This window comes from Diachasma alloeum, unplaced genomic scaffold (genome assembly GCF_001412515.2).
Source record: "Diachasma alloeum isolate Michigan unplaced genomic scaffold, Dall2.0 Dall_scaffold_00176, whole genome shotgun sequence".
In the NCBI taxonomy this organism is placed as follows: Eukaryota; Metazoa; Arthropoda; class Insecta; order Hymenoptera; family Braconidae; genus Diachasma; species Diachasma alloeum.
This window is the reverse complement of record NW_021680342.1, coordinates 5974007-5987372: the sequence shown is the minus strand read 5'-3', so window position 1 is coordinate 5987372 and position 13366 is coordinate 5974007. Positions and strand designations below refer to the sequence as shown.

The 13366-nt window shown below is 39.0% G+C and overlaps 1 protein-coding gene across 1 annotated transcript in view; it reads right to left on the bottom strand.

Moving 5' to 3' along the window:
- The window catches only part of LOC107035613, a 60842-nt gene that overhangs the window by 39439 nt on the left and 8037 nt on the right, over nt 1–13366 (bottom strand). Inside the window, exon 2 of the mRNA XM_015253106.1 lies at nt 1224–1326. Within this exon, the coding sequence (XP_015108592.1) occupies nt 1224–1326 (103 nt within the window). The remainder of the gene's footprint in view (nt 1–1223; nt 1327–13366) is intronic.

The following is a 13366-nucleotide window of genomic DNA, read 5'->3' as shown; positions in this document are numbered from 1 at the left end:
AAAAGTACAAAATCCCATAAAATATAAATAAATGGATATAAATAAATATTAATGGTATGGAAACATTGTACATCATCTGACTCGTAAAAGTCCCTCTAACAATTGGTGCCCTGTAAAGGACATGTTACCTCCTGGATACCACCCAATCATCATAAACAAGTTTTTACGAAAATTACGCAACAAAAGTACGTTTTTGTACTGAAAATCTCTGTCTTGGACCTCACTTGATCGCTATCTTCACATAAAAATAGCCATCGGCTAAGAAAAATCTGCAAAAAATCGGTTTTTCTACCATGACTTGGCAGATTCCTACAAATAAAATGGCGTCGGCCTTGCCCTGGTCCTTGCCGTTGAATAATTTGCAATTTTTTTTGCATAAATAAGAAAAGCATGAGAAGAGAGCGATGCGTTCCGCTACTCTCAATACGGGGGAAAAGTTTCATTGATTCTCATTGCATAGAATCCAAGAAAACTTGTTTTTGGTAAACGTCTTTTTGTGGTCGGTTCCGTTACCCCTTAACCGCGCTAAACGCAGCTGCACTCGGATGCACGCCGGGGCAATACCTAACTCACCCAATCATTGCGGTCGGTTTAATACTAAATGATTTAATTTATTGCATTCTCATCTGTTATTGACTTTTTCTATCCTCACGTGTTGTTGATGCAGGCAACAATATCTGTTTGAATCAAATAAGAAATGGTTTTACGAGATAAATCAAGTTCGGGGGAACCATAACCCCCGTTTGGCCTATGCCTCGCGTGTTAGAAGCCCGGCTTTCATTATTTATTATCTCCTAAAGTGTAGTACAGCTAGTCAGTATATTTTTCAATAGCTGGAGACTATTATAAACATTAACTATGAAAAACATGTGGACAATCTTAAGGAAAACGTGTTTTCTAGGAATATACCTTAAACAAGGATAACACAAAAAGCACAAAGGTAAATAGGAAATCAAATAGAACCAAATATGAAGAGTAACCGGAGATGTGTTTGATGATGAGTATAAAAGAAGATTGTGACATCGACCGACGGTGCCCCTTTGAACTTTGATGACGATCATGAGGATAATATATATTTTTACCCACATTATCTTCTGTACAGTGGTCTCTGTCTATGTTAAAATTCATCTTTTGCTCAATGTTCATTTTTTCCACTGTATTGTTCTTTCGAAGGAAAGAAATCAAAGGTAGGATATAAAGAAGAGGTCTCAGAACGAACTTACTGGAAGTCGGCTGGGCCTGGGGCGCTCGCCGTACAACCGTGTGCTCTTGATGGGGTCCTGTGTACTCGTGCCATGTGTAGGTGCTCCTGTACTCTGAATGGAGCTGCTGAAACACAAGAGAGAGATCCACAATGATTATTTTTTGTTTCCGAATGGAACACTGTTAGAAATTTCTTGAAATTTCAGTCACAATATCATCTGAATTTTCAATGTTGTGAGTTTGAATTCAATTTCAAATGAAAACGTTCACTAAATTTCTCATGCATCTTGAAAATTCAAGAAAATTGGGTTTTTCATGTTGAAGAATTATTGATTTTTCAATGAAACCTTGAATTTCCAAAGTCATCGTGAAAATTGAACATCACATACAATTCAATTTTCAATAGATTGAAAATTCAGAGAAGTTATTGCCTGAATTTTCAAAATTTTCAAGGTTTTCCAGTGCCGTATGGAATTGAAAATCGAGACTTATTTGAATATTCAAGAAATTAATTGATTCGTCAATGAAGAATTCAAAAGAAATTTCATGGAACTTTGTCGTTGTTAAAAATTTCAAGCTTTTTCACTTGAAATTTCAAGAGTAATTTTCTAACAGTGATGCATTAAAATCGATCTCTTTTAGATTCTCTAATTTTGATTGGAAATAATGTAGAATGGTCTGCAATGTAAAAACACGAAGTTTGACGACTTTGTGTGTATGTGAGGGTATCCACCTGGTGGTCAACTTGTAGAAAATTGAATAATCAAAGGGCTAAAATAATTCCAAAAAATCTGAAATTTTGTCGGATAGGTATTAATGAGAACTAACTCTGTGCACAATTTCAATCCAATTGATCCAGCCGTTTTGGGGAAATCGCCATTTGTTTCTAAATCGTTTTTCGCAAATCACTCAAAAACTACTCAACCGATTTTAATTTTTTTTCAAAATATTTGTCTTGATGTCTTCTATTTCAATCAGTCAAAATATGCATTCCCTTTCATACAAAGTTTCCGAGATATTTCCATTTTTCGGTATTTCGTTCAAAATCTTGTCTGTTGCCGATTGTGGGTTCGTGCCATTCGGAAGCAAAACCTCCCCAGTACAAAAATGAGAATCGTCAAGGAGCTCGAGGCCACGTTATTGTCACGATAGTGCCAACAATGCAAGCAACACGCGTCTCATTTTATTCTCATGTACTCTGCGGTGGTTACCGCGGCAGAATTGATGGTCCATTCAATGTCGAACAATGAAGTGCATTGGTAATGGCTAACAGGTACTACCTAGCCACCCGGCTGGATTTTCTGAAACAAAAAATATACAGATCGATGGATTGAAAGAGGAGAGTTGTCAGGAACTTCGCATTGAACTGGATAAAGTTGAATCGAGTGCAGATGGTGCCAATCTCTTCAAAAAATTCTTGGAGATGAGACAATGTCGATGATCCATCCATTCTTCCTGTGATCCATCCTGTTTCCGGTTACTTTCATTCTCTGAATATGTTCAATTTGCCGACACTGTTTGAGCCGAAATTTCCCGCTCAAGGAGAAATATCTCTCGTCTGAGAAAAAGTTCTTCTACAATTTCTCATCATTTTTGATTCTCCTGAAATTCTATTGAATGTTCAAATTTCTTTGGGCTTCAACGGGCACTGAATGTGATAAAATATCTGATGGGATTTCGTATTCCCGAATATAAGGAGTACGATGCAATGTGGGATACCATTTCGATACATCAAGATACGGACAGGTATTTGCCTATGATGTAAAGTTCGATGAATCCGAGCCTCCGGGAGATTATCGAAGACTCCGATAGCATCGATAATATCCATGAAAATCTTCATCTCGACATTCCCCTCTTGTCAAATATTTTATTAAAGACTTCATAACTATTCATTGAGGGATTATTACCTCCAATTACTTGGAATATTCGATTATCGGACTTCAACGTGTTGTTCGAATTTTCCTGATTGTTTCAGAGGGATTTTTCATATTGTGGATTAATACAAAAAATTGGGTTCAAAAGGTTGGACAGATGAATCGGAATAGTTGGAAAAAAAATGAAGCTTCATGGACAATTTCGTAGTAATTATCGGAAGGGCGACGTTAAATTATATTCAGGAGAAAAACAAGCAGGGGTTCGAGCCTATCTAGAATTTTTAGCTTTGCATACAACAATCTCTGTTAATTTCAAAATATGGCGAGACGACTCATTGTGAAAAGAAATCCATTCAACTCATTATATTACGTGACTAATACTATATACAAAAACTGATTTGAAATGACGCATGACTTAATGTGAAAAAAAGCAATTTCAAGCGCAAAACAATGTTTTTTTTCGCAAATTACGCATAAAAAATCGTAAAATACGCTCTCTTTAGGCGTAATTTACGTTTTTAGTTTGACCGTAAACTTTTTTAAAGCCCAAATTCTGTTTTTCATGACGGAGAAAAGCCGCCAGACATCATATTAACGTTAAGCGTAAATTACGTTTAGTTTTTTTTGTGTGTATATCATTTGAAGTTATGAAAGAATTCGATTTTCTTGAACTGTCAACAATAACTAGAAAATTTATGATTACTTCGATTGCAGTCGATTGAATACCAATAGGAATGATCATCATTATAATGGATATTTCTACTAGAATATAAAAGCACTTCATCTGTTTTCAATATTCCCGTAGGAAAAGTCGCTTTTAATTACTGTACATCACTAATTCACTAAGTTGTCAATCACAGTTTCATAAACATAAAGAAAACCTTTTAAATTGTGTGTCCCTCACTCTCATATTTTTCTACTTTCTATTTGTGATACCGAAAATATTTGTAGACTCATCGAGGTCACCCACCAAATATTTGCTCTTATCCTGGTGCACTCAGCATTGCACAACTCTTTCAGTCGATGTCTGATGGAATATCGACGAGAATCGACGAGAAGAAGAGTTACCCTATTCGAATTTACTTCAGAGGTATAAAGTTGGTCTTCTCCGAATCAACGAAGATGAAACGCAGAAAGGGGAAAATTGCCTGAAGAACTTTATCAGGAAGAATTAAATGAATTATGGTGGAAATTCACTGGCTAAAGGAGTAAAATGAAAAAGAGAGGTTCAAAGCGGATGGTTATAAACAATTTTTTATAGAAGGTTATCGTAGGCTGTTTGCAAAAGTTGAAGAAAATGAAATTAAATCAAATATGATGAATAAAAATGCAAACTCCGGGCTTGTCGTTTCCTATTTATATGATATATCCCCTGAGTTTGTTCCCAGTTTAACCAACAAATGGAGATCTGCTGAGGGGGAGATGTCTTCTAAACTTTCCCAAAGGTGTGAATGAAAGTTTATTGGGCCATTCACAAAGAGAAAACTAGTGTAAATGAAACAATGTGAAACGACTTTTGCATATGAACAATAGTGAAATAACACCAGCTGAGTGGGATGCTCAATGAAAAGAGGTAAATGATGATACGCTGGTGCTGGACCCATTCTCACAGCACCAGCAAGTTTAATCGATTGTGAATTTATAAACTGCGACTTTAAATAAGATTACTCGCTGTATGGTGAGTAAAAAATATGCAATGAATTTTTACTTTATGAGGTCAGTGGATTATTGGACGGCAGAAATGGTAGGGAAATAGTATATTTCGTAACGAGTGCAAAAAAGTGTTTTTGCACTCGTGACGAAATATACTAAAGTCCCACGAGCTAAAAAACATTTTTTCACGAGTTACGAACAATATTTTTCATCACAATGTGACGGAAATTGGACTTTTAGACACGCGGAGCGTGCCGAAAATTTCACTTTTCGTCACAGCGTGATGAAAACATATTTTTGACACTGCTGCCACGTTCACCTCGTGCCGAAAAGTGCTTTTTCGTTTACGAGTAAACGAAAAGTAAATGAACAAGGCACAGTTCGGCCACTCGCTGAACGTAACATAACTCTCAAAAAATGTCAGCTCGTGTGATTGGTAGCTCTCAGCTTCGCCTCGGGTCACAAAATTCTTTTCCGGGGCTCCAAATAATAAAGTCGAGAATCCAATAAAGCTCAATAAATAATGAGATTGACTTTCTCACAATGGAGGTGACTTTGGCCTTTTGCAACGTTTGACCTTCGTGAAATTTACTCTTTATGAGGTATGAGGCTCGTGTGTTTGAGTTTCTTAAAATGCCGTAAATCGAATCACGGAATGTAATAGTACATTATGTCACCAGGCGATGAAAGTATTTTCTGACGAATGTGGCTTTATAATCCGAGCCAAAAGCGAGGATTTTAATGACAGGAGTCATAACATTATTTTCTCGCCGTATGACGTACAATATTTCATGTCTCTGGGCCCGGAAACCGCGATTTAACCGAGGGAATCGATGTTAGAATCGCGGGTTTACAGTCCTAGGGACAAAATAATATTTTATACCCGAACTACTGAGATCCGCGTTGTAACCGAACAAAGTGAAGTTAAAAATAAAATTCACGGTTTATCTGTCCTCGGGACATAATATACTATTTTTTACAATATTTATGCGTTTTTGTCAGTCGGAATAAAATAAAGCATTCTAGTAACCGAAAATTGCAAGCTTTGCGAAGTAATGTAAAAAATGTAAAAAACCCGTCTAGGTAATTTACGTAAATTACATCGGTAAAGAACGGTCTAATTTACCAACGTACTAATTTACACGCCCAACCCTGCCAGTAGCGTACCCGCTCTTGGCGACGGGACGCCACTGCGGCCCTCGATTAATTTCCGAAATTACGTTAAATTAAATATTACATTAAATTGAAGAAAAACCGAAAAATGGAAATATCTCGGCAACTTTGTGTGGATAGATCTGCAAATTTTAATTGATTAAGATAGAAGACATCAAGATGAATATTTTGAAAAAAAAAAATGAAATCAGTTGAGTAACTTTTGAGATATTTGCAAAAAATGATTTAGAAACGAATAGTGGTTTATCAAAAATGACAGGATCGATTGGGCGGAAATTGAGCACAGAGTTAGTTCTCATTGATACCTATAATCTGATAAAATTTCAGATTTTTTGGAATCATTTTAGTTCTTCAAGTCTTTAATTTTCTAAAACTTGATCGTTTACGAATCTCGTTTGGAATAAATGAATCATTCTATTAGTGAAATCAACGGTAATTAACGAAAAACGACGCGCTGCGACGTTTCCTTCATATTACAAAATCCATGATTATTTCTTAGTAAATCGAACTCAATGTCGGTTTCCTAAAAATTGCTATCAAACTATCGGTAAAATTGATTATTTTTCAAACAGTATATCTCGGAATCAGAGAGAGATGGAGAGAATTTCATAACAATTATTTTTGTAGTCCGTGAAATACGAACTCTTTCTAAAAAAAAAACACCTTATGAAAAGTCCACAATTCTCGTAGGACTTGAAGATACCCATTAACGTACTTCCTCAGTGAGTTATACTTTGTGAAAATTTCGCAATGAACTGACGACCTAAAATTTGGATCATATGGTGTTGAGCACATGTGAAAACGATTCCCAAAATTTAAAGTATTTTATCCACGCGAATTTTTGAGATATCCATCGACAAAAACTTAAAAAAGACAAAAATTGAATGTTTGACGATGTATATCTCAAAAATTCGCGTGGAAAAAATACTTCAAATTTTGGGAGTCGTTTTTACATGTCCTCAACAACATATGATCCAAATGTTAGGTCTTCAGTTCATTGCGAAATTTTCACCAAGTATAACTCACTGAGGAAGTACCTTAAAGGCTTATCTCGTCGTAAGATTGGCATATTTTTATCATTTCTCCAATTTACTCAAAGTAATAATATGTGATTCGCTGTCTATCGGTAGCGATTTCCAAGCAATATAAAAATGTTAGTGGTCACAAATAAGAGAAATATGAAAAACCTGTTGGCACTGTAGACGCCGCATAGTGAGCTGCAACGACCGTAGCGGAATAAGCCCGAGAGACCACGGAGCCCTTAATTCACCTATTAAGTACACCACTAGACTACACTGAATTTCCGTTTCGCAAGTGATTACCACCACTAAAAGTGTATTCCCCTCTAGTTGATTTTTTCCATCTGATGGGCAAATTCAAACAATTCACTTGTACGTTCCTACGATTTTCTCTTTTATTCCCCTATCATTGTCAAACGCATGCCGACGTACTAACAACGACTGCGCGTCTACTGACGCAATGCATACCGTGGTCTACCTGGTGTCTAGCCTGTCCTCCATAGATACTAACGGATACGAGACTACAGAAACCATTGAACCACGCGGCCAAGCGCAACGATTGCACCTTCTCCAGCTCGGCACGTTCCACTTACTGCGGGACTTATTGCCGTTTGTACGATGAGAAAGCTCCATTTGTGACTGATGAGAATCATTGGACAGTGGAGAAGATTAGATTAATACGAAAATTATTTAAATGTTCGGGAAAATTTTGCTGTGGTGTGAGAAATTATCATGAGCGATGGAAATCTTCGGCGCCTCGGGCACCTTTAAAATTATTCTGAAACCTCGAAATCGTAGGGGAATCATTTCTGTAGTGAAATAGTACACTCGTGAGAATGTTTTGGCTGAAACGTCCAGTACACTACGTGAAAATTTTCATCAAGTGCACTGAGAGAAAAATTTTCTGATGTGTAGACTATATTTACTTGAGAGAAGTAAATTATTTTCAATGGTTTAAATGTCAGAATGCTTGCGGTTCACGGAACTCGAATGAATTCTCATTTAACACTATCGTTGCGCATCATATCATGAATGTATTACATATCGAAATATTGCAACTGCATAACAAAAAAATCATGAAAACAATAAATAGTTGAAGATGGACGGTTCTTATACGCGATTTGAGTTCATTTACGACAAAATCATACTTGAGAACAAGAATATGTTAAAGCATGAGACTTTTCTCGGGCCACGTCAGCTGAGATGCCTGGAAGAATTAAACAGTTGAAGAAAAATTACTTGTCTCAAGAAAATATGTTTCAGATATTAGAATTTTTTTTTCTCAATGTGATAGTTTCTCCGGGATTTCAAGAAATTTCGTCACTGAAAAATCACAATTTGTTCACAATTGGCAATTAATATAAAAAACAGAAAAAATCGAACAAGTCGAGACCTAGGCAAAATAACTGCTCAAAAAATCGTGACGAGATGCACCAACTCAATGTCTTTCGAGATTGCAACGGTTCCAAAACTTTTGATGTTTTTTCAGATAGTGATGATCTATCCAAAAAATTTATCGTGTAGTCTCGACGGCATGACTATTTGTCAGTAACAACATATATGAAAATCTCATGGGAATTTATCTTTAAGGTCGTCATGTGTTATCATTGTTTCAGAAGCTAATAAATTGGGATATTATTTCCATCAGTTCCATTGCTTTTTGTAATTAGCATGATCATGAACAAAGAATTGAAAAAGGAATACTGGATCTGACAGGAAAAAAGGCATAATGAAAGGGGCATCAACACGCCGGCTCCTTGCGGCCGGCGTGGTATATACGAGTACCCTTAAACAGATAAATCCACCCCTTTTCTTCTCGTCCCTACAGTATTATCACGACCTTACCGTAAAGGTAAGTTATTTGGGAACTTGATTTTTTTTTTCATTTTATAATAATTTCCGAGGTAAGCCAACCGACCTTCCGGTAATACAGCTGGTTAAAACTTTTCATAACTGTGCGTTCTTGAGGTGCTTCCGAAACTATCAAGTGTTTCATGAACATCGAAATGAACTCTCATTACTCCATGTTAATAACTTGAAGAAATCGAGGAATTCCTCGCAGAGAAATTCATAAACAGATGGAAATTCCATCGATTGCCTCCCTCAAAACCCTGATGAAGCGACCGACATGCTGTGAATCTTAAAATACGTAATAAGATCGAAGAGCCATAAGAAATTCCAGGCAATTTGCCCATTCCAACTCGTTTATGAGCCTCTCGAAATTCAGTGGAATGACGAGAGAATTTTAGCATATTGAAGCGATTCCGATCTGGCGAATATTGCGCAATCTAGAGCGCTTTAGGGCTTCAGAGATTCAGGGATCTACGAATTTGAAATCAAACCTTTGTCCACACCTAGCTACGGAACGTAGTTAGCTGTACGCCGAAAACGATGACTATTATTTGTTCTCGGAACCTGGTTACCATAAATGAATTTAACCTCTTTGAGACACCACATTTCAAGCCACATTTATTTGTATGGGTGCTCATGTGGATGAACAGGAGTTCCCATCCGGCGCTTGGCTTCAAAAAGCAAATTAAAAAATTTCATATGTAAGGTGTTCCTATAAGTTCAACGTGAGGTGAAGCATATTTTCATATCGAGCCTCACCAGCACTTGGCGTTACCCAGGGTTTGCGACGGGGATGCAACTGGTGAGAACCCCACAAAAGACCAAAGTAGCCCACTAGGAGTGAGCTCAATTTCCAGGAATGAGGGTCTCCTTCTAAGAATGAAGGTCCTCATTACCTCCTGTACCTCCTGATATTGGAAATAACACAACTGTTCAGGCGGTATATTTATTTAAATATTTGGGAAATTGTTACAGCGCTAGGTTAAATTCATACGGAGAGAAATATTCAATAAAAATTACGTATCTTTTCCGTAATTGCAAAGTGAAATGTGATTGTAGAAAATTTTACGGAACTGTCACGGAATTTTTCCAGAGCGTTTCGTAATTTTTATCTGAATCTCCTGAGAAAAATTACGATACCGTCACTTAAATTTTCGGGGTCGATTCCGTAATTGGTGAGCGAATTGTGAGTTCCGTAATTTTTACTGAACATTTCCCTCCGTGCATTTATGGTAACCAGCTTCGGAGAACAAATCATAGTCACGTGACAATATAAAATCCTAGAGTGAGCAGGAGGTAACTAGGCCCTATTTTATGACTCATATATGTGTGTGTGTGTGTGCGCACGCGCACGGAGTGAATAAAAGAGTAAAAATGAGCATGACCGCGTAGGAAAGAATACTATGACGATATAGTAAAAGAATTTTCCGTCCCGGCGGGCGCAAAGTTACATTTCCCTCCCGCTTGGCGGGAGGGAACTCTGACTTTGCGCCTACGCCGAGACGGAAAATCGCGTTCTAACTACGGGAAGTAAAATAAAGGACCCTCAGCCGCGTGCTTACCAACCTCGCCTTCGGCTCGGCTGATAATTGCACTGAGGGCTGAGGATCCTTTATTTTCCCTCCCTAGGTTAGAAATATACTATTCAATTCAGTAGCGAAGCGGTAAACCGGGTTAAGTCGATTTTGACTTTTGGCCATTTTTTGACAAATATCTCGGAATCTAAGAGAGATAGCAAAATTTCGCTCATTACCTTTTTTATAACCCTCAGTTGACTCTACAAAAAAGGTCATGACAAAAATTTTTCTATCTCTTTTAGATTCCCAGATATTCGTCAAAAACTGGCCAATAGTCAAAATCGACTTAACCCGGTTTACCGCTTCGCTACTGAATTGATCCTCTCGTGTAGAAATTGAAGCGGAGATGCGGCTGAACCTCCGCTCACGCGCTCGAATCGACCGCTCAGCCACGGCTAGAATGTATAGCAAGCGGGGATTGAGCAGAGAGATTTTTACACGGGCTCCATAATAATTCTTACTATGTCACTTGGTAATTACTACATTGGCTTATGGAATGCTTGACAAGGGGAAATATTACCATACCTAGGGTAATCGGTGCACTCCAACCCGTTCCGAAGTCTTAACTTCCGGAGCATTCAACTTTCCGATATTGCAACTGATCATTCCAGACTTCCCTTACCAGTATATTCCTCCTACAATTTCAGAAATATCAGATACCTCACGAGTACGGAAATGAATCCATCACTTTCTCTTGATAACAGCTCCAAAATTGTAAAACCCCCATAAAAATATGAAAACTCTGTTCAGTTTTCTTAGCGAACTCCAAGATATGAAGCAATGCACGTCTCGTGAATCTCACGATAGATAACAAGATCGATAAGCAATAAAAATTGCTGAGCCATCTGTTCAGTCCAGCCTCACCCCGCCTCCCCCCTCCGGATGACATAATATCCTATCTCTCTTTATTCCACGGGGGGGGGGGGAGGGTTACAGTGTACCCATACAAATCAGTAAGCCGAGGGTATATACATCATCGTCAGACGGAGGGAGCCCGCACATTGGAGTCAGTTGATCGTAAACCAAATCCAATAGTCGACTAGCCGAGAGAGTCAAATGCACCTCCCCCCAAACCTCTACCTCCATCAGCCTTTTCCGATAAGACACGAAATAGTGGCGCAATGCCGTGCAATACCCGGGGTAAATTCAAAACGTACATCACAAGACCACAACGATCCAGGCAACCTCGCCGCCTAATGCGCGAGACCTGATGTTTGATAAAGTGGTGGCAAAATGTGTAAAGGTTGATGGCTCCGGCACCTATGAGCGCAGTCGGCTTCCTATCCATGACAGTGTCGTGGTGTTTGTAAAGCCCTCGTGTGGAAAGGGGTCGGTGAAGACGAAGGGGAGTGATAGAGCATGCGCTAATGCGGCACATACCGGCCTGGCAACCGGCTAGCACGCCAATTTACTCAACGAAATTTACGTGCTATGACAAAAATTAACCGCAGTCTCTCCACTCTACCTCGCCGACCCTCTTCATATTTCATCCCCTCCTCTAAAACCACATCTTATCACTTACTACCTTTCGCCTCAATTATTCCACACTTAGGGTTAGCCTACCTCCCGGAAAATACCACGACGGGATATATAACGCCAGGTGAAAAGCAATCAAAACTCATCACTCGTAATTTAATATAAAATTCCATCAAACGGATGCTGAGTGGATATTCATCCTGCGGAAATTCATTTGGTGGCATCTCTTGCGGTGTGAAATCTATATCTCTTCCCCTTGGTTTCAGTTTCAAGTTTGAAATGACGCAATGACCCGGGGAGTTCTACCCACCAAATTGCGGATGTAAATGTTGAGTAGTGGGGGAGTGAGAAGAGGGAAAAGAGGAAAAAAGTGAGGTATGAGGTTGGAGTGACGTAACCCCTACGGAACTGTAGCCCTTCGGCATTTGCTCCTTCGTACACTTCGTTCGGTGAAGTGGCGAATGAGAAGTACGGAAAAATGGCTGAGCCGCACCCACTTCCCAGGAAGAATTCCACATGGTTCAGGGAAGTCGAGTGAAACGGTTGAAGAATTCTTTCGATAACTCGTCGGAATTTTTCCTCTTGGGGCCTTGAAAGGTCATTTGACCTTTCGGGGAGCCCCGGTGAATCACTGCAGTAGAGTTGACTCCTCCGAAACAATCCATGGGATTGAGCTATTCACACGATGTTTAATCAAATTACAAATAAAATGATGAATTCTCACCTTATCAATCGGCATTGAAGGGCACGCACGGCACAGGTTCCAGAATGAACCAATCATGAGGCCGAGTTTAATGTGTGGGGCAGTGGAACAGTAGTAACACGGCCTTTGGGCCGACGGACGCCGGTTACGTGGTTGCACGTCAGGCCTTAGGGCCAATTGCTGATTGCCTACCCTCGTTAAGCCCTCTCACCCCACTATTTATTCCTTAAAATTCCGGATGAAAAAGACACAGTATGGAGTGATCTCCACTCAACGCACCTTCTTGTGTACACTCTCTGATTTATGGACTCTATTTTCTCCTATTTAATCAAGTCGTCAATTACGTTTAGGCTCGACTAACAATTCACTTCATTATTTTGATAAATTTTCTATTGTAATGGCGTTTCACTCTTTCAATGTCACTCACAATACCCGGCTTACTGCGATACGGAGTCCTTATTATCTATCCGACTCTAGCGATCCTCACAGTCTTTCAACCTGTGTAAATTAGTCAGTCATTCGATTGATCTATTCAATTTTTGTTAGTTTACGATTAATCATTAATGTGAAATAATGAAATAGTACTTTGGGGGTTGTGCTTCAACCGTATACGTGGCAAGCACTGCTCGTCGTAACCACTGGGTGCTGGGAACGTCGCGACGTGTCGCCGGTAAGGCGCTTGCTAGAGGGTAACAAGAGGGCGAAAACGGTACAACTAGACTGGCCTTACGCGCAAGCGCTCTATCACTGGTCGATAGTCCGCAATGTACGCGGCGAATGTATCCCTCTATCTCACTCCCTCAAATGCTTTAGTAACCCTCCTCCCCCCCCCCCCCC